Source organism: Zalophus californianus, chromosome X, assembly GCF_009762305.2.
Source record: "Zalophus californianus isolate mZalCal1 chromosome X, mZalCal1.pri.v2, whole genome shotgun sequence".
Taxonomy (NCBI): Eukaryota; Metazoa; Chordata; class Mammalia; order Carnivora; family Otariidae; genus Zalophus; species Zalophus californianus.
In genome coordinates this window covers 48,016,196-48,040,563 of record NC_045612.1, presented here as the reverse complement: position 1 = coordinate 48,040,563, position 24,368 = coordinate 48,016,196, and the positions used below count along the sequence as shown (strand labels likewise).

General features: G+C 41.2%; 2 protein-coding genes across 8 annotated transcripts in view; one reads left to right on the top strand and one right to left on the bottom strand.

The window, feature by feature from the left end:
• Window positions 1-14,115, top strand: part of CSTF2 (cleavage stimulation factor subunit 2) — a 24,314-nt gene extending 10,199 nt beyond the window's left edge. The window contains exons 8-14 of one of the 6 annotated variants that reach the window (XM_027608597.2): window positions 1,624-1,683; window positions 2,326-2,467; window positions 3,272-3,447; window positions 4,028-4,335; window positions 7,588-7,698; window positions 8,647-8,772; window positions 11,390-14,115. In XM_027608597.2, coding sequence (XP_027464398.1) covers window positions 1,624-1,683; window positions 2,326-2,467; window positions 3,272-3,447; window positions 4,028-4,335; window positions 7,588-7,698; window positions 8,647-8,769 — 920 coding nt within the window. In that variant the 3' untranslated portion in view covers window positions 8,770-8,772; window positions 11,390-14,115. Of the gene's footprint in view, window positions 1-1,623; window positions 1,684-2,325; window positions 2,468-3,271; window positions 3,448-4,027; window positions 4,336-5,158; window positions 5,818-7,587; window positions 7,699-8,646; window positions 8,773-11,389 lie in introns of those variants that run through there. The other 5 variants (XM_027608592.2, XM_027608595.2, XM_027608594.2 and 2 more) reach the window with 5 other exon arrangements.
• Window positions 13,489-24,368, bottom strand: part of NOX1 (NADPH oxidase 1) — a 25,265-nt gene continuing 14,385 nt past the window's right edge. Inside the window, exons 8-13 of one of the 2 annotated variants that reach the window (XM_027608599.2) lie at window positions 20,966-21,058; window positions 19,606-19,841; window positions 19,231-19,393; window positions 18,262-18,408; window positions 17,948-18,072; window positions 13,489-14,700 (exon numbers count right to left, since the gene is read on the bottom strand). In XM_027608599.2, the coding sequence (XP_027464400.1) occupies window positions 14,574-14,700; window positions 17,948-18,072; window positions 18,262-18,408; window positions 19,231-19,393; window positions 19,606-19,841; window positions 20,966-21,058 (891 nt within the window). In that variant the 3' untranslated portion in view covers window positions 13,489-14,573. The remainder of the gene's footprint in view (window positions 14,701-17,947; window positions 18,073-18,261; window positions 18,409-19,230; window positions 19,394-19,605; window positions 19,842-20,965; window positions 21,059-24,368) is intronic. The other variant, XM_027608600.2, reaches the window with a different exon arrangement.

Here is a 24,368-nt window from a genome sequence, read left to right as displayed (position 1 = left end):
TCAGTATTCAGATAAAGAGATGGAAGCTCAGAGTTTTAAGTTACTTATTCAAGGGCACACGGTAAGTAAATACTGCTGAGTAACGTGGACAGGACTTGGGGCACTCATCTCTTCCAGCTAGTAAGTGGCAGAGCAAGATTCTGAAGTCTCTGACTAAAATCTTCCTCTTTCTGAAAATCCACACCGCCTCTGTTAACTTCCGAAAACACTCCTCAGTGTCTTCCATTCTTATTCATGTTGTCATCGTGATGAGAAAGAACTGCTTTGGGCAGCACAGAGAAACTTAACTTACTTCTTCTTAGCACATGGCCTATAAGTGAAACCCATTTTTTAGAAGCAAAATATTAAGGTAGAGCCTGTGTACTATATTCCTCGTCTATGGTTTGTCCATTAGGGTTGGTTGCTGAAGTGACAGAACGGATCATCTGGTCAGATGGTTGACAGTGGGACAAGCTCTTGACCAAATGCCTCATCTAAGCAGCCTGTGCTTTTGTGCTGTTGTGCCCCCACGCCCTTGACCACTCTCAGTAGATGGTGTGTGCACCCACAGTATTTCTGCATTAGGGAGAAGGCATTGGGGTTCCAGTCATATTTTTCTTCTTCCCAAGCCATCAGTCAATCAAACTTCAGCCGTTTAATATATATTTCCACAAGACCTCTTCTTTCCTGCTGTAGTTCTCTGGGTCAAAAGTTAGCAAAGGGAAATGACTTGAGTTCTGAAGGTGTATGAGGTGTGTCTTCTCGAAGAGATAAAGTGAGATGAGTTTTCTTTTATAGTTTTTGTTCAGTACCCAGCAGAGGAAGCAAGAATCTTTCCACTTGTACCCAGTTTTCTTTCTTTTCCTGGAAGCCATACTTACGCACCTTTATAATGGTAAAAGGAGATAGTGAGATTAGTTTAAGAAGACACTTCTTGCCTTCTGCCACCTCTGTGTAGTGTTGGTGCCCTTGTCATCTCATTAGTCTTTGTCTGCTGTTGTCATGGTGTTTGGTTATCACCAGGGACTCGTAGCAGTGGAGTATTTTTTGAGGAGTGATATTCTCTTTCTTTGTCTAAAGGTCATTCGCTGCATTTCCCGCAGAGATTTTTGTGCTTTAAAATATGGCAAAAAATAGTACGGTCCACTTCTGTTATGGGCCTCTTCAGAATAAATCTTGCATTCCAGATTCAGTACAATCTTTTTCATGTTTTGCTTATGAAACTATGTTTATGTTCTTTGCCTAACTAGAGGTTCAGAACCATACTTTTTATGTTTTGTTTCTTTTCTTGTAATGGTATAAGGAGATTTAGGTGGACTCATAGTAGCAGAGGTGAAAATGGAGAGTGGCTGAATAAAATCAGGGGCCCACCGGTTTCACCTTAGGAGGCAATCTCATTACAGCAGAACAGTTTCAGATCCCAAAGAAGCTGCTTATAGGAAGATTTTGTAGCCTGGGTCAGGCTCCTGAACTCTTGGCTTTTTAATTTACATGTGTAAATCTCCACCATCTGTATGTGTATGATTGTGTGTGTGTGTGTGTGTGTGTGTGTGTGTGCGCGCGCGCGCGCGCGCATGCACGCGCATGCGTGCAAGCTATTTTAAGTGTCTGCTCTTTCTCCTTTTGAACTTACTGCTCACCTAGGAACCCTACAGCACTCGCCTGTGGGACCCGCCGGGCCTGCATCAATTGAGCGAGTTCAAGGTACCCATTGTATCTGCGGGTTTCCTTTTGCTTGTGTTCAGGGTGGGACGTTGAGAGGACAAGGGCTGCTTGGCAGTCATCCTCACGTTCGGAACCCAAAAGGGTAGTGTTTTGGGCTTTTGTTTTTAAATTTTTTCCTGTTGGGGCCACAAGCCTAAGATTGACCTCTTCACACAGGGCAGAGAACATGGATGATATGGGCATCTGTCCGAGGCTGTACTCCCTCCCTACTGGTGTCAGGAGGCTTGGATGGAATAGCAGTCTGTAAGGAGACAGCAGGTTCTTGCAGAGCCATGGCAGTGTTCACATATGCCAAGACCCTACCTCTCTTTTGTGACTCTGGTCCTTGAACTCAGATTGATTATAAGGAAAACCAGGAGCATAAGTTTCTTCAGGTTGCAGTGCTAGTCCTTGGCAGGTTGCTCCCCACTTTGTTTTTTATATAATTCCATCCATACCTCTGACATGGCACAGATGCTGCCTACACCCTGCTTCTGTTCTTGAGCTGCAAGAGGAGTCTGCCGTGGTGAGGTTTCACCCGCTCTCAGGTGTCTGAATTATGTTGTCAGTGGTATATAGAGTCATTTCTTGTTTCCTTCTGTGTCCTTCACAACAGTAACTCCCTGTTTGTTTCCCTGTCAGTGCCGATGCAGGACCCCAGAGCCGCTATGCAGCGTGGGCCCTTGCCTGCCAATGTCCCAACTCCTCGAGGTCTATTGGGAGACGCTCCAAATGACCCGCGTGGAGGCACTTTACTTTCTGTAACTGGAGAGGTAGAGCCTAGGTAAGCGCTAACATAGAAGGAAAAGACTGCAGGGATCCAAACTTTCCCTTGGTCTGAGAACACCGTCTTTCTGTACCTGTTTGCCTACTTCAGCAGATAAATAAGTATTCATGGCCGCTGTCCAAGACTAAGGATGCACTTCTCCTTGGACAGAACCGTATCTGTTGAGTATGTCATTTTGAATGAACCATGGCTACCCGAGTCTTTAGAAATTGGAAATTCTAGCACATATCCAAACGGGAAAAACTTCTGTTGCTTCTTGGTAGTAGCAATATCAATAGTAGCAATAATGATAAGATGATGATGATTGATATGAATGGGGATCATGCCTCTGACTCTGCTGTGAGTACTTTACTTAGATCATCTCATTAAATCCACACAACAGCCCTGTGAGATTGATACTATTATCAGTCCTATTTTACAGATGAAGAAACCGGGGCATAGAGAAGTTAAGTAAATGTGCCCAAGATCACACAGCTAATAAGGGATAAAGCCTAGATTTGAACCCATAGAGTAATCCACGTTCTTAAGCACTGTACTACATACTCGTTCTATACAATGGATATCCATTACCTCCTCCTTAATTATGAATGCCCTGAGCAAATATGAAATTCTAGAATATGTGCGTTTATATCTCCATAGCTTTTTTTTTTCTTTTTGGACCTGTTTGGTGTTTGTTCTCTTAGCATTTATAGGCTGATGTTTGCATCAGTTTTTTGATTTTTTTACTTACTGATCTTCTGGTTGACTCTTTTTTTGTTGTTTTGTTCTGTTTTAAAATGTAACATTTTTCTCCATCTCTAGAGGTTACCTGGGACCACCTCATCAGGGTCCACCCATGCACCATGTCCCAGGCCATGACAGCCGTGGCCCACCCCCACATGAGTTGAGGGGAGGGCCATTAGCTGAGCCCAGACCTCTAATGGCAGAGCCAAGAGGACCCATGCTAGATCAGAGGGGTCCACCCTTGGATGGCAGAGGTAAGGGGAGACCACATCACAAGGCCGACTGGTAGTTGTGGGCTGATAATAAACCCAACTGTCTTAGGTTCTAATCTGGGATAAAGAAGGCTGGGGCAATGGGATTGGCAAACATTTTTAAGATTTATCTGCAGACCTATAAAACTGGGAAGGGGAAAGCGGTCTCGTGTACAGTTGACCATTGAATAACACGTTTGAACTGCGCAGGTCCACTTATACATGGTTTTTTTTATATATATAAATATAGTGCAGTACTGTAAGTGTATTTTCTCTTTCTTAACGATTTTCTTAATAACATTCTCTTTTCTTTAGCTTACTTTATTGTAAGAATGCAGAACATAATACACATAGCATACAAAACAGGTGTCCATCAGCTGTTTATGTTTTTGGTAAGGCTTCCAGTCAGCAGTAGGCTACTAGTAGTTAAGTTTTGGGGGAGTGCTCCAATCCTCGCCTTGTTCAAGGGTCCCCTGTAGTTGGGGGGAGACGTGACTGGAGGAATAGATTTCTTTCTTTGATTATTGTTTCTTTTTGCGGTAAAGATGAGTAGCTACACAATGGTTTTCTTACAACTTTACAGGCGGAAGAGATCCCCGAGGCATAGATGCACGAGGGATGGAGGCACGAGCCATGGAGGCTAGAGGATTAGATGCCAGAGGATTGGAGGCCCGTGCAATGGAAGCCCGCGCGATGGAGGCCCGCGCGATGGAGGCCCGTGCGATGGAGGCCCGCGCGATGGAGGCCCGTGCGATGGAAGTCAGAGGGATAGAGGCCAGAAGTATGGATACAAGGGGCCCGGTCCCTGGCCCTAGAGGCCCTATGCCTAGTGGAATCCAGGGTCCCAGTCCAATTAACATGGGGGCAGTTGGCCCCCAGGGATCCAGACAGGTATGTGCGATACTCACTTCTTGCTTCTACATGAAATGGTGATCTGTTCCGGAATTGACCGTTGAGCCTGACTATGACTGCTTTCTGATTTGGGCTATTTCTCAGCTTGTTAGAACAGGAAGATTAGAAAACTCCCTTCTTCTAGTTTCTCTGTCCCTTAAGGTGGTTATTTTCTGGCCACCAGGATTGTAGCAACCTTGTCCCACAGTTTAAGGAGTTCTTCCATTCAGAGCAAAGCCCCTGCAGATTTAGGAGACAGAGTGTGTATCGCTAGAATCTAGGCATGGATAATTTGAAAAACCTCCCCCAAACGATTCTAGCGTACAGCCGTAAGAACTGCATTAGAGCATAGGAAGAGCTATTAGCAGTCATTTCGATAATCTTAAGTTTGCAGAAACCTATTTTAGTTTACTTTCATTGTGTAACCTAAGTGAACAGTGGAATATGAAAGGCAGTTTTTACTAATGTTCACCTTAAAACCTATGGAACTGAATTCTTATCTCCTCTTTCTCCTTATTTGGCTCTCTCTAGCTAAGTGTTACGTGGCGATCTCTGATCATCTGTGTGTTGTCATCTCCTTCGCACACAGTTGGTTGTGGGGGATGGTATGTGTGTCTCTTCCCTGAATTTGTATGCGCTAGCCCCTTCGTCTCCCTCTCGCCCCTCCGTCCTCTATGTACTTCTTCTGTCTCTCTTCCCTCTTGCATATGTCTAAGTGTCTTGCTCCCCTGTGTGTGTGAGAGAGAGAGAGAGAGAGAGAGGGAGGGAGGGAGAGTGTCACTGGAATGGAACATGTCCGTCATCCAATTCTCTCATTTTATAGGTTTGGAAACTGAGATCCAAGAATTCAGGTGGCTTACCCAAATTCACACAACTAAAAAGTGACAGAGCAAGGAGTAGAACCCCCTGTTTTTTTCAGTGTACCACTCAATCCTGTTATCTGCACATCATGCATATGTATGTTTGTGTCTACCTCCCCCTCTTTAATAGGAAATATGAATATGTTGTTTTCTGGTACGTGTAAAAGAAAACTGTTCTCCTTTTTTCAAATTGTGCTTTTTAAAAATGTGTCTGTGGGCCTTGATGTTTATTCTGCCCTCTGGGATCAGTAGCCTTATAATAGAAATGGTTTTTATTCATTTATTCAGTCATTCAACAGATATTTATTGAGCACCTACTGTGTACCAGAGAGAGCTCTAGGTACTGAGGATATAGCAGTGTGAACAAAACAAAGTCCCTGCTCCCATGGAGCTTGCATTCCAGCTGGGGAGACTGACAACAAATAACTACATGATGTCGTTATATAATTCTGTCAGTAGTTTTGTGGAGAAAGACATTGAAAATAATGTTTGGAAGACCATTTCTGGATAATGTGTTGCTGTTTTGTCTCTGCTAATGCTTGAACTCATTACTCTGTAATATTAGGTTTATATAGTTTTCATTAGTAGATTGTATAAAGCCTATTGGATCTGAGTGGAAAAAAATAAAGATTTTATCTTCAAACCTTTTTTATATTGTTTAAATTAATATGTTTACTGATATATAAGAGAGATAGTGAGACCCTTGCTTCCTCCCCTGTATCCGTCTCCCCTGTAACCCCCATCCCCTATAGATCATTGCTTTTATTCAATTTTGGGTGTATCTTTCTAACAAAGAGGAAGATATTAGAAAAAAATGTATCTGTCTTTCCTTTCTTTCACTGTTCTGTGCCTTGTTTTTTTTTTAACTTTACAGTATATCCCTAATTCATAATTTTAAGTCAGATTTTAAAATTAACTCCAGTTCACCTAGTTGGAAATTTGTTAGTTAAAAGGCTTATGATTACTAGGGTGATTATATGACTTATCCAAACAGGGACATGTTTGGAGTGAGAGTGCTGTTAAATAGTTACTCTGGGGCAAAAGCATAAACTGGGACTATCTTAGGCAAACCTTGGATGTGTGGTCACCTATATTGTGACTTGTCTGCCTAGAACGTGTTGGCACTCCCAGAAACTTTAAATGGCCATTATTGAATGGTTAGCTCATGATAATACGTCAAATTAGTATTAACCGTGCAGCTTCAAAAATGTTGTTCTCCTAGATGTTTCAGATCTGTAACATAACATTAAGGTTCAGACCGGTCTCTGGATTCAGTATTGATAAAGAACAGAAAGTGATAATGAAGTGTATTATGCTTCCTTCCCTTCTTAAACAAGATAATGAAAAATGATTTTAGCCATTTTTGATTACTCAAGGTCATCATTGAATGTGCCTATTATTGTATATGCTATAATAGAAAGTACAGTTATCTCCTGTTTGGTTTCTGGTCTCCTTCACCATCAGGCTGTCGCCTGGTTCTTCACATTGCTGTCATGGTATCTGCTCCTAACAGTGTATCCACATTTCTTTTTGTGCTTTGCTGCTTCTGATCTACTGGGGAAGCAGGTAACTAAGTTTATTCACAGTTTGTTTCATAAGAGTACCTAAACTCTGGGTGAATGCCTGAGTGTGAACATAACAACATAGGGACCTTTAACAGTTATTCTTGGTGGTCTGAGGCCTTTTCTTTGGGTTCTGGTGGTCTTCCCAAAGATCGAACTCACTGAGGATCTTAAATAAGTATGATATAACTGCATTTTGTTCTTTTAACTTGAGTCAGTCCTATTTCTTGGTCTGTATCTAGCAGAAAGCATCTGCTGCATATTCTCTCTGGAAAGTTATAAAAAGCAAATGTTGGGCTAATAGCAGTCTTTTTCCCAGAGGCCTTCCCATCTTCTTTCTGCCTCTGCCATAATGATCGTCTCTACCTTACTTGTGAGATAGGGCCTTTTGGGGCGAACTGCCTATGTCTGATTGAACTAGAGGTAGGCGGTATCTCTGTGAATGAAGCTTCCCCAGTGGACCAGCATACATTATCTCTAGAATATGCTGGCTTTCATTTCTGTTTCCACTGAGCAGTAGTTTCTAGGATGCTCTCAGTTTTCTCTGTGCTTATGCGGCTGGATTTTGCTTGATTTGATGGTACTGTGATATTTGTTGATGATGCTAGAGCTGCCGTAAGCAAATGTGTCTAACTCGCTAGTTGATCTCTTGCTAAACCCTGCCTCCTGCCATTGCTAACAGTAGGAAATGATCTTCAGAGTCATTAATTTGCTTTTTTTTTTACTCCATCCATAATCAGATCATATCTTCCACATTGGTGTTATTGGATTCTGAATACTATATGAGAAGTTCTGGAAACTCTCCTCTTCCTCTCTCTTTGTGCACATAGGTCCCAGTCATGCAGGGAGCAGGCATGCAAGGGGCGAGCATTCAGGGTGGAGGTCAGCCTGGGGGCTTTAGTCCTGGCCAGAACCAAGTTACCCCACAGGATCATGAGAAGGTAAGCAATACTGTCTCCAGAGGCATACATCTTTTGGATTCCTCTTTTCGGTTACGATATGGAGGTCCTGGGTCTTTAGCATTCGTTTGGAAGTGATGTTTACTCTTACAAGTTTTTATGATCTTGTTATCTGAATATCTGTGGGCCTGGTCTTAAAATTCTTAAATGGATGTATGTAAATGGCAGCTTATCTTACATTTCAGACTCATCAGCCAATAACAGTTTTTTGTGCAGGCCAGATTGACCTGAAGCTCTAAGTCCCTTTTCTTCCCCTCCCCTTTCTGCTTTATCCCTAAAAACAATAGCAGATTTCCCATGAGTATATATATTTCTATATTTGACCATCATGGGGAGCTCATATCTGATGGAAAGACTAAAACTTGTGAAAAAGAGAGACTTTTAAAAGGGGTTAAAGGGGCACGTGGGTGGCTCAGTCGGTTAAGTGGTCAAGCGTCTGCGTTCGGCTCAGGTCATGATCTCAGGGTCCTGCTGGGATTGAGCCCCACATCAGCTTTGGGCTCCCTGCTCAGCGAAGAGTCTGTTTCTCCCTCTGCCTCTGCCCCCCTCCCCCCACTCATGCTCTTGTGCATGCTCACACACTCTCTCTCTCTCTCTCTCTCAAATAAAGAAATAAAATAAAAAGTCTTTAAAACAGAATTACAAACTAAAGACTTCCCAAGGTCCACAGATAGCATGTTAGTCTGCAAGAACTTTGGGTTCATGCAGGTGTCTGTTTGATTTGAGTCTCCTAATCTTAGGTACGATTGTACCTGAGCTTTTCATTGTACCTTTTCTCACCAGCCGGTTTTGGTTTGATTTGGTTTGGGATGGGTTTTTTTTTGCCTGCAGTATTCTGTGTGTGAGGTATCCTTCCTTTTTGGACAGAAGCTGGTGGTGGTTTTTTAGCTGCCATCATTAAAACTCATTCCCTTTCTTTTCTCTTCACAGGCTGCTTTGATCATGCAGGTTCTTCAGCTGACTGCAGACCAGATCGCCATGCTGCCTCCTGAGCAGAGGCAGAGTATCCTGATCTTAAAGGAACAAATACAGAAATCCACTGGAGCACCTTGAAAGGTGAGCAGACTTAACCTGCCTAAGTCGAACAAACTCCTTGTGCATTTGGGGTATTAGATACTTTCAGCCTTAACCAACAACATTCTCCTGATCTAAAGACTATCCGAGGCCCACGCTCCTCTTGGCTAGACTCTTCACCCTTTATTAGGTCATCCTCTGTCAGGATAGGGAAAGGCAGCAGGGTATCTGTTCAGTTGTTGAGTTGGTTGTAATCTTTTTTAACCTTTCTTTCCTAATGGCAAAAGTAACATGATCACTTTTACAAAATGAATCAAATACAGAAATGGAGAAAAGTCGGGGTAAGAAGCTCTGCTTCCTTAATCTCCTTCCCTGGACAACCTCTAAATGTAGTTTGTTGTGCATCCTTCCAGGATCAGTTGTGTTATTTTACTCCAACTGTCCCATCAAAATGGAGAAAATACAAAGCATTTCAATAAAACGTATAAATATTTTGGTTTCCGGTATTTATTTAATATTAACTATTTTGATGTTAAACTGTTAGAGCACATATTTCAGGGTAGTGACCGTCCACCATCACCATCAGTCCCTTTACATTTCAGAGGTTATTATATACTGCTGCCCTTTCTTTTCCTTCCTTATCTGTCAGATAAAACGGATCATAATCATGGAACCATCTGACTCCATGTATTGGCATTTCTTTTAAAAACCATTTTCTCCAACATCTTGTATTTCATAAATAATTGTTTTCTTGGGGCGCCTGGGTGGCTCAGTCAGTTAAGTGTCTGCCTTCAGCTGAGATCATGATCTCAGGGTCCTGGGATTGAGCCCCGTGTTGGGCTACTTGCTCAGTGGGGAGCCTGCTTCTCCCCCTGCTTGTGCGCACACTCTCATTCTCGCTGTCAAATAAATAAATAAATAATCCTTTAGAAAAATAAATGTTTTCTTTTTTCTTTAAAGATTCTTTTAGTTTTAAATAATCTCTGTACCCAACTTGGGGCTCAGCTTACAATGCTGAGATCAAGAGTCATATGCTCTACCAACTGAGCCAGCCAAGCACCCCAATAATTCTGTTTTCTAAAAACAGCTTAAAATTCACATTGTCCCAATGTCAGCTGGAATATCACATTTTGAATTTCTACTTGTTACCGCATCTGTATTATAATTTCATCCATATATTATCATATAATAGTGAACTCATTTACACTATTTAGCAGTCTTTACCAAATATATTGTGTTTTAATCCATATTTGCAAAGTTATTAAAACATCTAAACTGGAAATATGCTTCATATCTGTATTTAGACTTGTTTTCTTAATTTATTTTATTTTACTTATTTATTTGACAGGGGGTGGGGGAGAGCACAAGCAGGTGGAGCTGCAGGCTCCCCGCTGAGCAGGGAGCCCGATGAGGGGCTCGATCCCAGGACCCTGGGAGCATGACCTAAGCCAAAGGCAGACACTTAACTGACTGAGCCACCCAGGCATCCCTGTATTTAGACTTTAAATGACTGAACTATAATGAGAAGCTATCATAGATGGATAGCTAGCCAGACTTTTGGTATGACCACTACTTTTACCTTTTTAGTCCAGATGCCCAAGGCCATTTTTTTTTAGTAAAAGTATAGACTGTTATATTCAGAGGAATAGATTAAAAACTGTTCCCCTCTTTAACTTTTTCTGATTTATTTATGTCAGAGAAGGTATTCCCTACAATATGGGGAAATTACTGTTTTTAGATAGTGGAGACAGAAATGTTTCTGAAAGTTCTTTCATTACATATTCTAGCCTATAAGATATTTCAAAGCCTTGCACATACACCACAGGGCAAAGGTTTTTGTTTGTTTTACATTTTATTTTGAAATAAATTCACAGAAGGTTGGAAAAATAGTACAAAGAGCCTCGTGTACCCTCCCCCCGACTTCCCCCAATGATAACATCTTGAGAAGCTGTTATGCAATACCTTTTTGGTTTGTAGTACAAAACCAAGAAACTGACATTGGTACATTACTGTTAACTAGACTACAGACCTTATTCCATTTTCACCATTTTTTAAACCTACATTCATGTGAGTGAGATGTGCTGTGTGCAGGTAGTTCTATGCAGTTTTACGTGGGCAAGGTTTTAATGTGTATCTGCTGTTACCCGTGCATACTATAGCCAAAATGTTGGCTCTCTGTTCATCCTGTACCTTGCTAGTTGTGATCCATTTCTGCTATCACTTGTGATAGGCCTCTATACTATTACCGTTAGATCAGTGGTTCTCAACCAGAGGCAGTTTTGCTCCCTGTAGGACATTTGGAAATGTCTGGAGACATTTTTCATTGTCACAGCTTTCGGGATATGGTATACTACTGGCATTCAGTGGGTAGAGACCAGAGATGCTTCTTAAACATCCTATAATCGTAGGATATCTCCCCTCCTCTGCATAACAAAGAGTTATCTGTCTCCAAATGTCAGTAATGCTGAGGTTGAGAAACCTTGCTATAAGAGGTGATTACTTTGGGGATCCTGGAGGCAGACACCTTAGGAATCTCTCCCTGGTGATTTGCTCTTTTGCATAGCCTCCCTCCCCTGCTTTGAAATTTTTTTCTCCTGATGTTTGGGAAAGAGAATTTTGTCTCCATTTCTAATGGCTTTCTCCCAACTTTTCCTTACAGGTTTTCAAAAATACCTGGCAACAAATCGGGAAATTAATTCCATAACTTTGTTGAAATGTTACAAAAAGATGACTTCTGCATCCTAACCCTTGAATGACTCAAATTGGTGCCAGGTGGAGGATTCCCATCACCTTCTCTCAGAACAAAATCAGTTCATTCTGTTGTCTTAGTTTGTATATTTTCTGTGACTTGAAATAAACTTTGAACACAATTTTAGTATACTGCAAATTGATATACACCTTTTTGCTTTTAAAAGGCTGAACACCAAGGGTGAAACCTTAGATGTGTTTTCAACCCTTACCGCAGTATTGTACTTTAATGTTATATTGCCATAGTTCTGTTTTTCCTTTAAGTTAACCACTTATTCTTCTTGGTGATATTTGAGAATTTCTCAGAAGCAATGTTTTCTGGAACTTAGTTTTTGCTTTGTTCGCTTCCAGCAGGAATAATAAGATTTGCCCTTTGAGAACTTGCTAGAACTTCTGAGTTTACTGGGAGAAAATAGCCCCTGCTTAGAGCTATTAAATGGTCAGAAGGCCAACAAAGCAAAGAGCCTAGCAGAGCAGTGTATTTGGTTTAGGAAAAGCTAATGATCAAAATGCACTTTTTTTTTATCAATAGCAGGTTTATTCACATGCATATTTCAGAGCTAAGACAAAAATGTTGTATTGGCACTGGTTCAAGTGTGTCAGCAACACAGGAGACTGTTAACATTTACCTGTCTGTTCTAAAACTCTGCAGTCTTGGTAGTCAACCTCAAAAGTTAAAGAAGCCACTAACTTTTCACATGTTCAAGAAGTAAAAACTAAATAGAAATCAAAGGAACAAAATACATTTCATTCTGCCTTCTAGGTAATCACTAACTTATAGCCTTCCCCCATAACCAAATTTATTCTGGGAAATTAAAACATAGAAAACCCTAAAACTTCTACATTCTTCTCATTTATTTTAAGAGGACCAAATGTAGATCACAAGCAGTCAGATTGCCCATTAGGCCTGCCCCTGTCTGCTTCCTTACAGATAGATGTGACAGTAATTAGTGCCACTCGCTCTGACCTATGGCTCCTCCTGCCTAGTATTCTCTCTCTCATAGTGGCATTAAGGAGGAACATGATTTCTCTCCCATCAGGCCAACCTCAAGAGGTTAAGAGATGCCTTAATAATTAGTAAAGTTCCACTGGAACTATTCTTTGAACCTATTTATATTCTCAGAATCCTACCCTCTGGGTGAGGATTATGGTCAAGTGAATTAAAAGCCTGCCATAGGCTTAGAGAATGTAATAGCATATTGCTTACATGTCAAGCAAAATAATGCAATGATAATCAACTTTATGAGAGACATTGAAATTGAGGGATTTTCTATTCTGATATGTAAACATTTACTACGAAAAAAATTCGCTGAATAAGCTACTTCATATTACAACCTAGGAAGAAAAACGCCCAAAACAGCTGAGGAGCTTTCTGGGTATCCTGCTCATTCCCAATTCAGGCTTGGATGTTGATTATACATAGGATTTATTATCATTACCTTTTCTGCCTACTTCCATGAATATTCTAGGCCTTAACATGTTGATTTTAGCAGTAGTCCTATCTCAAAGTATTGATATAGTTAGACATTGAAAACTGAAAGTGAAGCCTTTCTCATTAGGAACTCATTATGTAAGTTTCAAGGAACACTAAGATTCCAAATCAAAATCAACGAAGATCAAATTATGTGGTCAGCAGTTGTCTAAGAGGAGCCAAATCATCCAGGTTCCATTGTGCATTTTCCTAAAGCCTTATTAAATTTCATTTAGATTGTTGAAATCCAGGAAATCAGCAACAGCAGGGATATTCCAATCTGTTCTACAGAAATAGCCATTACTATTTTTTCTGATGTCCAATTAAATGAAACACAATTAGCTGCCGTGAGTTCATGACACCTTTGTTTTGTTCAGACTAGTTACTGAAAATGGATCTTACCAATCCTTCAAGTCATTCAGGTTTTTGGATAATTAGAAACAACCATCTATTCATTTTTGGTCACTTAATGGTAGAGAAATAGGTGCTATAATGCTAATTTAGTAGAAACATTCTTACAAATTTAATCAGTTGACTTGTTTTGGGGCACAATGAAGTATGGGTTTTTTTCCCCTCTTTTTTAAGGGCCCCCCCCCCCCCGTCTTCTTCGCTTCTACTGATCACTGTGATTACTAACATCCCAGAGCCAGGTGGATGGGAGAAATAAAAAGCATTTTGATAGGAGATAAGACATTTTGCTTATGTCATTAGGTGAATGATTCCTTAATAAATAGGGAAGAGCCGGAAAAATGGTATAAAAGTTTTAAATTATCTTTTTTAAAAATGAAACATTCGTAAACCACCTTAGTAAAAATGATTAAAGAGCCCCTGTTGACTGTCATCTTAAGATGGAGTTCGAGTTTTTGCAGTTATTTCCAACAGAACCATGTAAGCTAATGATAATATATCTGACTTTCAATTATAATTTCAATTATAATTAGCATCGTTTCAAGATTTTCTTTCCCAAATGGGGAACCTAGATTAAGTAATAAGATTCATTCATTAAGCAAAGAGGAAAATCCTTCATTTCTTGACAAGCAAAAATAAGTAAAGCAGAAATTGCTATTCACACTGGATAAGACCATGTTTTAAATAACAGTAAGAATGTACATAGTGTTATATAGGGATGGGGTTCTTGGTGATTTTATGTTCATTGTTTTATTATTTATGCTTATGATTATGTTTTGTCATTAATTCTTCAATAAATTTTTTATTTAAAAAAAATCACCCTATTTACAAATCTTCTTTGAAGGTGAGAGGGAGGGGAAAATATGACCGAAGGCTGGGAGATTCCAAGTAACACTTGGAATCAACAATATCACCTGGGGTCAAGTCGTTTAGCTGTCAACCACCTCGGCTCTCAGGCCTTGTTGCGGTCATGGCATTTCAGAAGGATTTACAGTTCTTTTCCCAAGAAAGGATCCATGGCCTTTGCAATTATCGTGGCCTCGTGAAGATCAGTGATATCCAAGTTGAATCCAATCAAAAAAGAGAGGCCAGGGAGTCAGAAACAGAGGCATGTTACTGTCCTTTAAGGGCTGCCCAAACTTGATTAGACCAAGTAAGTTGTTGGGAGATTCAGAGGAGAGACTAAAATGCAGAGTAGCATCCTCGTTCTTGTAGTTCAGAAGTTTTCTTTGTTGAAGTAGAATTGAACCTTCCTGGGATCCAGACTGGAGTATTGGTGACAGCATTTGCTCAGGCTCTTTGCCAGGGTCTGAGGACCACATAGGAAGACTCCCACCACAGACCTGCAGGAATCGAACAATTGAAAGGGCTAGAATCCAGTGAAAGGGGCTATGTCAGTGAGGCTGGAGAAACTGCCTCCGCTAGACCTCTACTACTCCCAACAGCCTTGCCTATTCAGCTGTTGACTCCCTCACATTCTTCATGGTAGTTTTCTCACCTTTTCTGCCCGCAAGCCCCCAACGCACTCTCAGCCCTTGTCACACTCTCCGCGGGCAGCCTTGCCTGTTCTGTCAAGAACAGAAGCTCGGGAGACAACGGTGCAGGGTAGAAGTGAAGTGCTAGACCCTGGAGCCCAGCTATCTGGGTTGAAATACCAGCTCTGACACTTAACTCCAGCTAGGTGACTTCAGGCAAGTTTCTTTAACCTCTCTGTTTCAGGTTTCCCCCCTGTAAGACGGGGATCAAAATAGGCCCCACCTCACTGGGTTGTTTTGGGGTTTTAAACGAAAATGTATGTAAAGCAATTCGAAAAATGCCTGGCACATAGCAAGTTAGAGCCATCCACTGTGCATCTATCCCCACTCCAAAATTTCTCACACTGAAGAGGTGGTGAGCCTTCTTGCCAAGAATAATCTTTCTAACTGTGCTATGGGTCTTTTCCTTGAGGCGCCCCTCAAATCTACTTTTTAATCTCTAGATTTGCCTGTTCTGAACATTTCATATAAATGGAATCATACAGGGGCGCCTGGGGGGCTCAGTCGTTAAGCATCTGCCTTCGGCTCAGGTCATGATCCCAGGGTCCTGGGATCGAGCCCCGCATTGGGCTCCCTGCTCAGCGTGGAGCCTGCTTCTCTCTCTCCCATTTCCCCTGCTTGTGCTCTCTGGTGCTCTCTCTCTCTCTCTCAATTATTTGAGAGAGAGAGAGAGAGAATGAGAGATACAGAGCACGAGAGGGAAGAGGGTCAGAGGGAGAAGCAGACTCCCTGCCGAGCAGGAGCCTGATGTGGGACTTGATCCCAGGACCCTGGGATCATGACCTGAGCCAAAGGCAGTCACTTAACCAACTGAGCCACCCAGGCGCCCATAAATAAAATCTTTTAAAAAATGAAATAAAATAAATGGAGCCATACACTAGATGGCCTTTGGGGTCTGGTTCTTGAACTTAACATCCTATTTTTAAGGTTCATCTGTGTCATAGCATGTGTCAGTATTCCATTCCTTTTTTTACAGCTGAATAAGATCCCACCATGTGGATATACCATATGTTGTTTATCCCTTCATCTGCTGATGGATACTTGAGTTATTTCCACTTTTTGGCTATTCTGCATGCATTCATGTACAAGTTTTTGTGTGGAGAGCAAAGGCTGTTTTCAATTCTCCTGGGTATATACTTAGGAGCGAAATTGCTGGGTCAGGTGGTAACTCTATGTTTATCATTCTGAGGAAATGCCAGAGTTTTCCCAAAGTGCCACGCTGTTTCACATTCCCACAAGCAATGTGGGAGGAACTCTCCTACAATTTCTCCACTTGTTCGCCAACTCTTATTGCCCATCTTTTTTTTTTTAAGATTTATTTATTGGGGCGCCTGGGTGGCTCAGTCGTTAAGCGTCTGCCTTTGGCTCAGGGCATGATCCCAGGCTCCTGGCATGGAGCCCCGCATCGGGCTCCCTGCTCTGCGGGAAGCCTGCTTCTCCCTCTCCCACTCCCCCTGCTTGTGTTCCCTCTCTTGTTGTGTCTCTCTCTGTCAAATAAATAAATAAAATCTGTTGTTAAAAAAGATTTATTTATTTTTTATTTATTTGAGAGAGAGAGCTCAGGCAGGGTGAGGGGCAGAGGAAGAAGCAGAGTCCCCGCTGAGCAGGGAGCCCGATGTGGGGCTCGATCCCAGGACCCCGAAATCAAGACCTGAGCTGAAGACAGAAGCTTAACCAACTGACTGAGCCACCCAGGCACCCTTTATTGCCCATCTTTTATCATGGCCACCCTAGCCCTCTCCCCATTTTTGCATATTTACTTTATTCCTATCCACTGGCTCCTGTTCTGTCTATAAGTATGCTTAGATCATTGTTAAGTTAAATAAGCATTTTCTGGACCCTGCCACTCCTCCAGCATTGTTGACCACACTTCTCTAATATTTCCTCCCCTGGCTTCTGTGACACCATCTCTCCACATTCTCCTACTTCCTCCTTGGCTCATTTTTCTCCCTTCCCACACAATGTAAGCATTCCTCACTCTGTCCTCTGCCACCCTCTCTCCTGGCAATCTCATCCATTCTCACAACTTCAGCTATGGTCAGCTCAACACAATAATTAACATAATCTCTTTCGTTTAAATGCTGCTTCACTGTTTACACAGCATTTTTCATGTATGTATTGCTTAATGTTTACAACAATTCTGCAAGTGAGTAGAGAGGGCATTTACTAATATAACCCCCATTTCATAGATAAGAAATCAGAAGATCAGAGGACTTTCTAGCTCAAGGTCCCAGAAATGGAAAGTGTCAGAACTAGCATTAGGACCCAGGATCATCTGAATCCAAGTGACTAAGTGTTCTCACCACTGCCTTCATGAAGCCTGCCCTGATCACCCCACATGGGCATAGACTTTCCTTCCCTCCATGTCTATGTACTTGTTTCATAGAGAGCATCATTCTGTTTTGAGTTGACTGTATGCACCTCTTATTAAAATGTGTGCTCCTTGAGGGCAAGAACCATATTCTATTTCTCTTTCAACCTCCAAAACTTCTAGAATAGTGAGTGCTGAGCTTATAGAAGGTAAACCAATAATGTCTGTGGAATTGAACTGATCTTCAGCTGCCAACTTGTTCCAGGAACTTATCTAATGATCAGCTCAATCTCCTTCCCCTTGAAATGGCTGATTCCATGGCACCAGGTTTTCCTATATGCTCTAGCATATCTCAAAACTCTTCAGGAAGACAGAGGTCAGGTTATCAGTTAACTAGATAATACACTCCAAACCTTTCTTACTTTAAGTAGGGATTATTAAAGGCCAAAAACAATGCATTTGAATTTTTCCAGTTTTCCATTTTTATTTGGTAATACTGATCGGAACTGAGTCCCCTTGCCTCACTGTTTGAATGGGGAATGTAGGGGCAGAAAACATCTTCTCATCCATTACAAGGTCATAACCCTTATTTGGCTAAAACCCCGGATGAAATTTTGTTCAGCTTGAAGCGAGAAGCTAAGAATGGTGCAAATAGTTTCTGCCCCCAGAGTGTTCAACATGCTGTAATAGCTTTCCTAAACCCTAACTCTGCAAACTCAACTAACTAGAGGAGAATACACTTACCTGGGGTGGGCATTAGCTATTGTAGAAAACTCATTGTCCCACATGGGTCTCCCAAAGGAGGTTTTCTGTTTCAGACCTGTCAAGATGTCAGTGGCCTTGTCAAAGTTTAATGCGGCGTGACCGGCCTGGATTCAAAGAAATAAAAGTTAGAAAAAGCAGATCCTGACAGCTGTCTCTTCCTTCAGCCACTTTTAAACTTGGGGGTGGGGCGAGGGCAGGTAAGAAATCATTATTTCCAATCAGCACACACGACATTGTCTGACATTGATCTTGCATCTAACATGGGAATTAGTGTTTCAATCAATTGAACTCACTATGTTGCTGTCCCATCCGGTGAGGAAGAGACGGTAGTTTAGAAAATCCACTTTGCCTAATTCCTCCATCTCACGTTCCAGAGAAGCCAACAGGTCATTGAACCAGGCAAAGGCACCTGTCTCCCTACAGATCCAGTAGAAATAGATCTGGAACCAGCAAGAGAGAACAAAGCCTTATTCAAGTGCCTTTGTGGTGACATGACTATTATATATACTCTATATTTGTTGGTCAAGTCTACGGGTGACCTGAAAAATCAGTTGTTCAGAGCAGCATGAACGTCCAGAGTTCTCACGACTTCCCTTAAGAGAAAAGACTTCCAACATCATCTATGGTTCAAGGTGATTTTATTTTTTATTTTTTTAAAGATTTTATTTATTTATTTGACAGAGAGAGAGAGAGAGAGACAGTGAGAGAGGGTACACAAGCATGGGGAGGGGGAGAGGGAGAAGCAGGCTTCCCGCAGAGCAGGGAGCCCGATGCGGGGCTCGATCCCAGCACCCTGGGATCATGACCTGAGCCGAAGGCAGACGCTTAACGACTGAGCCACACAGGCGCTCCGGTTCAAGGTGATTTTAAACTCCAAATTGAGGGCACCTGGGTGGCTCAGTTGGTTAAGCGACTGCCTTCGGCTCAGGTCATGATCCTGGAGTCCTGGGATCGAGTCCCACATCGGGCTCCCTGCTCAGCAGGGAGTCTGCTTCTCCCTCTGACCCTCTTCCCTCTCGTGCTCTCTATCTCTCATTCTCTCTCTCTCAAATAAAAAAATAAAAAAAATCTTTAAAAAAAATAAACTCCAAATTGAAAATGAAGACCCTGTTCCTATGATGAATCTTACAGAAATGAATGCCTTGGCAGAGAGAGGAGATCACTCACTCGTAGCTCCAGGGATCAGTTGTGAAGAGCTTAAGCCATGAAAGCAATGGACTTGTCAGTCCCAGACCAGATGGAAAGAAGTATGAGGGAGTTACCGTTTGTGCTTTAAGGTTGTGATCTGCATGCTGAAATTTGTACCAGATGGATTTTAAGATGGAAGCAAAGGGGGTGACCCCAATTCCTGCTCCGACCAACACAGCCACTTCATACTGGAAGACATCTTCACTGACAGTGCCAAAGGGACCATCCACCTCAATCCTGGCAGCAGACAGAAGACAGTGGGCAAGGGAAGTCTCACCTCCAGCCCCTCAAACATCCCTCCCAGGACATAGCTGTCTCCATGGTTCGTGTAGTGCCTGTTTATCTTAATCATATTCGATTGCACCAGATTTAAGGTGCAACAAGGAATTGCTTTCTCCTTTCTGCCTGTCTGCCTCTGCTCTGGGTCTCGGCTGCTCTCAAGGACCCACCTGGGAATTTGTGACTGCTGCCGCTCAAAAGCCCTGATGAGATTTTCTGTCCAGTCCCCTGCTGCTCTGATATGAATAGAGAAGAAGTCTTCCTCTGGAGCAGAGGTCAGAGTAAAGGGATGCCACTCCAAATAAGAGATGGAGGGACAATTAACAAAAATATACTGTCCCACTTTCATGCTGAAGCCACGCTTGTTCATCTGCAATTCCAGAACTTTGGATGGGTGCATGACAACCTGCGAATGAAGCACAGAGGCCAAAGGAGGCAAACTCAAATGGTGACAAGGGACAGGCAGATGAACTAAATCAGTAAAGTGGGAGGGCTGGCGATGGTGGTGAACTGAGAGCAGAAGTCCTTTCGAAAGGGGGCACTAGTGACTTTGCCCAGATGGTGGGTGCACTATGGAACCGCAACTCAGCGTTATCAGGTTGCCTGACTCTTCAGTAGAAGATAGAAGGGCCATTTTTCTTTTACTGTGAAAGCCTCCCTCCGGATGTTTAAATGTCAGCAACCAATTCAACTTTCCAAGCAGTCAGCATGTGGGCCAACCGAAGGATGTCTGTGGACTGGCCCAGGCCACCTGTTTGCAGCCTCTGACGAAGACCCATGCTGGTGATTTCTGCCAAAACTTTTCCCCGTAGTTCCGTCCAGCACTGGGGGAACTAAAGTATGTTGCCTCCAGCTCTTTTTCATTCCCTTCAGAGTGACAACATTACAATCTATTCCTATAATCAGGAAGAAAAGAACTCTTATGATAGCTAGAAGAAAGTACATATTCTTTTTAAAAAAAAAACATTTTTTAAGATTTATTTATTTATTTTAATGGGGGAGGGCAGAGGGAGAGAGAGTCCTCAAGCAGACTTGGCCCTGAGTGTGGAGCCCGACGCAGGGCTCCATCCCACAACCCTGAGATCAGGACCTGAGCCGAAACCAGAAGTCAAACGCTTAACCAACTTCATCACCCACGTGCCCCAAGCGCATATTCTTTTTTTTTTAAGATTGTATTTATTTATTTATTTATTTATTTATTTATTTATTTATTTGAGAGACAGACAGATAGTGACAGAGATAGTGAGAGAGAGCACAAGCCGGGAGGAGAGGGAGAAGCAGGCTCCCTGCTGAGCAGAAGCCCAACATGGATCTGGATCCCAGGACCCTGGGATCAGGACCTGAGCCGAAGGCAGACGCTTAACCGACTGAGACACCCAGGTGCCCCAAAGTGCATATTCTTTTTTAAAGTTTTTTTTTAAAGTAATCTCTACACCCCATGTGGAACTTGAACTCATGACCCCAACATCAAGAGTCACACGTTCCTCCCACTGAGTCAGCCAGGATCCCCAGAAAGTGCATATTCTTTACCTTGGTAATCACAACCTTCTGCTGCGAGCGGTAAAATCGGAGAATCCTTTCAAAGATATAAAGAACCCCTGGTGCAAGGATCCACTTCCAAGACTGCACAGAGAAACAATAAAGACTGAGGTTACATATTAATCTCCTGCTGAGGATTTATATGTGTAGCAGTTCATTTCTTCATTCAATAATATTTATCAAGTTCTCTGATGTGTATCATTATTAAGCCACTAATTTCACCAAATCTCACAGATGGAAATGGGAAGGAATAAATTATAATGGTTTTGTTTGCTAATCTGTTACTCATAAAGCAGATCATTTCCTGAAGTTTTACAAGTCTCACTAGGAAGCAAAGAAAAGCACAAAAATAAAATATGTGGTAATTATACATATAATGTATATTATATATAGTCTTAAATTATATATAAATTTTAATTTTAAGACTCCAAGACAGTCTTCCAGTACAATTTGTCCAAACTGAAAAACCAAGAGAGAAGCAGATGCTTAAAAGCAAAACAAACTAACAAAGAAGGGAAAGCGCATGGCTGACACTATTGGTTAACACTATATAAAACTTGGTATTTATCCATCACATCTATTCTCAAGTGCTCAAAACACCTAACATAGTACTATACTTTTTATCTTCTCTACATTCTTTTTTAAAGCAGCCTTCCTATCCCTGAGATCCTCTCAAAGGTAGCAGGTTGCTTCAACATGCACAGGAGCTACTAAAAATGTATTTCCTAGCAATGCTAAGTCATGTCCTTTCTTGCCAAATTGCTTCAGCGTGAAACATCAGAACTGTGTGGAATGAGGTTTCTTATGCTGTTTCAGGCAAACAACTTCCTTGGGTATCTCCAGGGAGGAAAGGGGCAGAGATGCGGCAGGTGAACTTGAGAGCGGGTATTATACAATTTGATGCTTCTCCTGATTTGGAAAAAAATTCTCCATGTCTTCAGAGAAAACACACAAAAAATACATTTAAGAAATGGCTAATAACAATGTGGCAAAAAAATTTTTGACCTCAGAAGTAATCAGAGAAATGAATATTAAACCAAAATAGCACTTTAGCCTCTCAGATTGGAAAACAACATTAAACAATAATGCCCACCATTAACTGGGATGCAGGGAGATGGGCACATTCACATGTGCAGTCAGTGGAGGGACAAATTATTAGCATCTTCCCAGAGAGCAATTTGGTAATACATCCCAACAGCCTTAAAAGCATTCCTTCTATTTGACCCAGAAATTTCACTTCTAGGAAATGGAGCATAAAGATATAATTAAGGTGTGCACAAAGTATACGAGTATAGGAATGGCCCTATTATTTACTGAGAAAAAAATGACAAAAATGGCATACCACACAGATTTTTTTGCCAATACCCAACTGTCTTTTTTTAATTTTTATTTTTATTTCATTTTTTGTATTGAGATATAATTGACATATAGCATTACATTAGTTTCAGGTGTACGCCATAATGATTCAATATTTGTATATATTGCAAAATGATCACAATAAGTATAGTTAATATCCGTCACCATACATCATTGCAAAAATTTTTCTTCTGCTGAGAACTTTTAATATCTACTATCTTAGCACATTTCAAATGTGCAATACAGTATTATTAACTACAGTTGCCATGCTGTACATGACATACCCATGACTTATTTATTTTATAACTGGAAGTTTGTACCTTTTGACCACCTTCACTCATTTTGCCCACTCCCCACCCCCTGCCTCTGGAAACCACCAATATGTTCTCTGTATCTATGAGTTAGGTTCATTAAAGTAAGATTCTACATACAGTGAGATCATACAGTATTTGTCTTTTTCCATCCGACTTATTTCACTTTGCATAATGCCCTCAAGGTCATTAAAAATGATCATATTAAAAAATTGACAAAAATGGTATACCATAGAGCTTTTTAAAAACAAATGTTTCCCTTTCGGCCGGAACCGCCATCTTCCAGTAATTTGCCAAAATGACCAACACAAAGGGAAAGAGGAGAGGTACCTGCTATATGTTCTCTAGACCTTTTAGAAAACATGGAGTTGTTCCTTTGGCCACATACATGCGAATCTATAAGAAAGGTGATATTGTGGACATCAAGGGAATGGGCACTGTTCAAAAAGGAATGCCCCACAAATGTTACCATGGCAAAACTGGAAGAGTCTACAATGTTACTCAGCATGCTGTTGGCATTGATGTAAACAAACAAGTTAAGGGCAAGATTCTTGCCAAGAGAATTAATGTACGCATTAAGCATATTAAACACTCAAAGAGCCGAGACAGCTTCCTGAAGCGTGTGAAGGAAAATGATCAGAAAAAGAAGGAAGCCAAAGAGAAAGGTACTTGGGTTCACCTGAAGCGCCAGCCTGCCCCACCCAGAGAAGCACACTTTGTGAGAACTAATGGAAAGGAGCCTGAACTGCTGGAACCCATTCCCTATGAATTCATGGCATGATAAATGTAAAGAAAATAAAAGACCTCAAGACTGTAAAAAAAAAAAAAAAATGTTTCAGTGAAGCCACAGAAAGAGAAATTAAGAAAGCAACACCATTTACTATTACACCAAAAATAATAAAATAACTAAGAATAAAATTAACCAAAGAGGTGAAAGACTGTACTCTGAAAACCATAAAGCATTGATGAAAGAAATTGAAGACGACACAAAGAAATGGAAAGATATTCCATGCTCATGGATTGGAAGACAAATACTGTTAAAATGTGTGTATGACCCATAGGAAATCTGCAGATTTAATGCAATCCTTATCAAAATACCAACAGCATTTTTCACAGAACTAGAACAATCCTAAAATTTAGGTGGAACCACAGAAGACCCCAAACAGTCAAAGCAATCTTGAAAAAGAAAAACAAAACTGGAGGTATCACAATTCCAGTCTTCAATTCCAGATATATGTTAGAAAGCTGTAGTAATCAAAACAGTATTAAAAAATAAATAAATAAATAAATAAATAAATAAATAAATAAATAAATAAAACAGTATGGTACTGGCACAAAAATAGACACATAGATTAATGGAACAGAATTTTAAAACCCAGAAATGAACCCACAACTGTATCATCAATTAATCTTCAACAAGGTAGGAAAGAATATCCAATGGGAAAAAGACCGTCTCTCTGACAAATGGTGTTGGGAAAACTGGACAACAACATGCGAAAGAATGAAACTGGACCACTTTCTTATACCATCCATGAAATAAACTCAAAAATGGATAAAAGACCTAAATGAAACCATACAAATCCTAGAATAGACCATAGGCAGTAATTTCTCTGACTTCGGCTATAGCAACATTTCTCTAGATATGTCTTCTGAGGTAAGGGAAATAAAAGTAAAAATAAACTATCAGGACTACATCAAAATAAAAAGCTTCTGCACAGCAAAGGAAA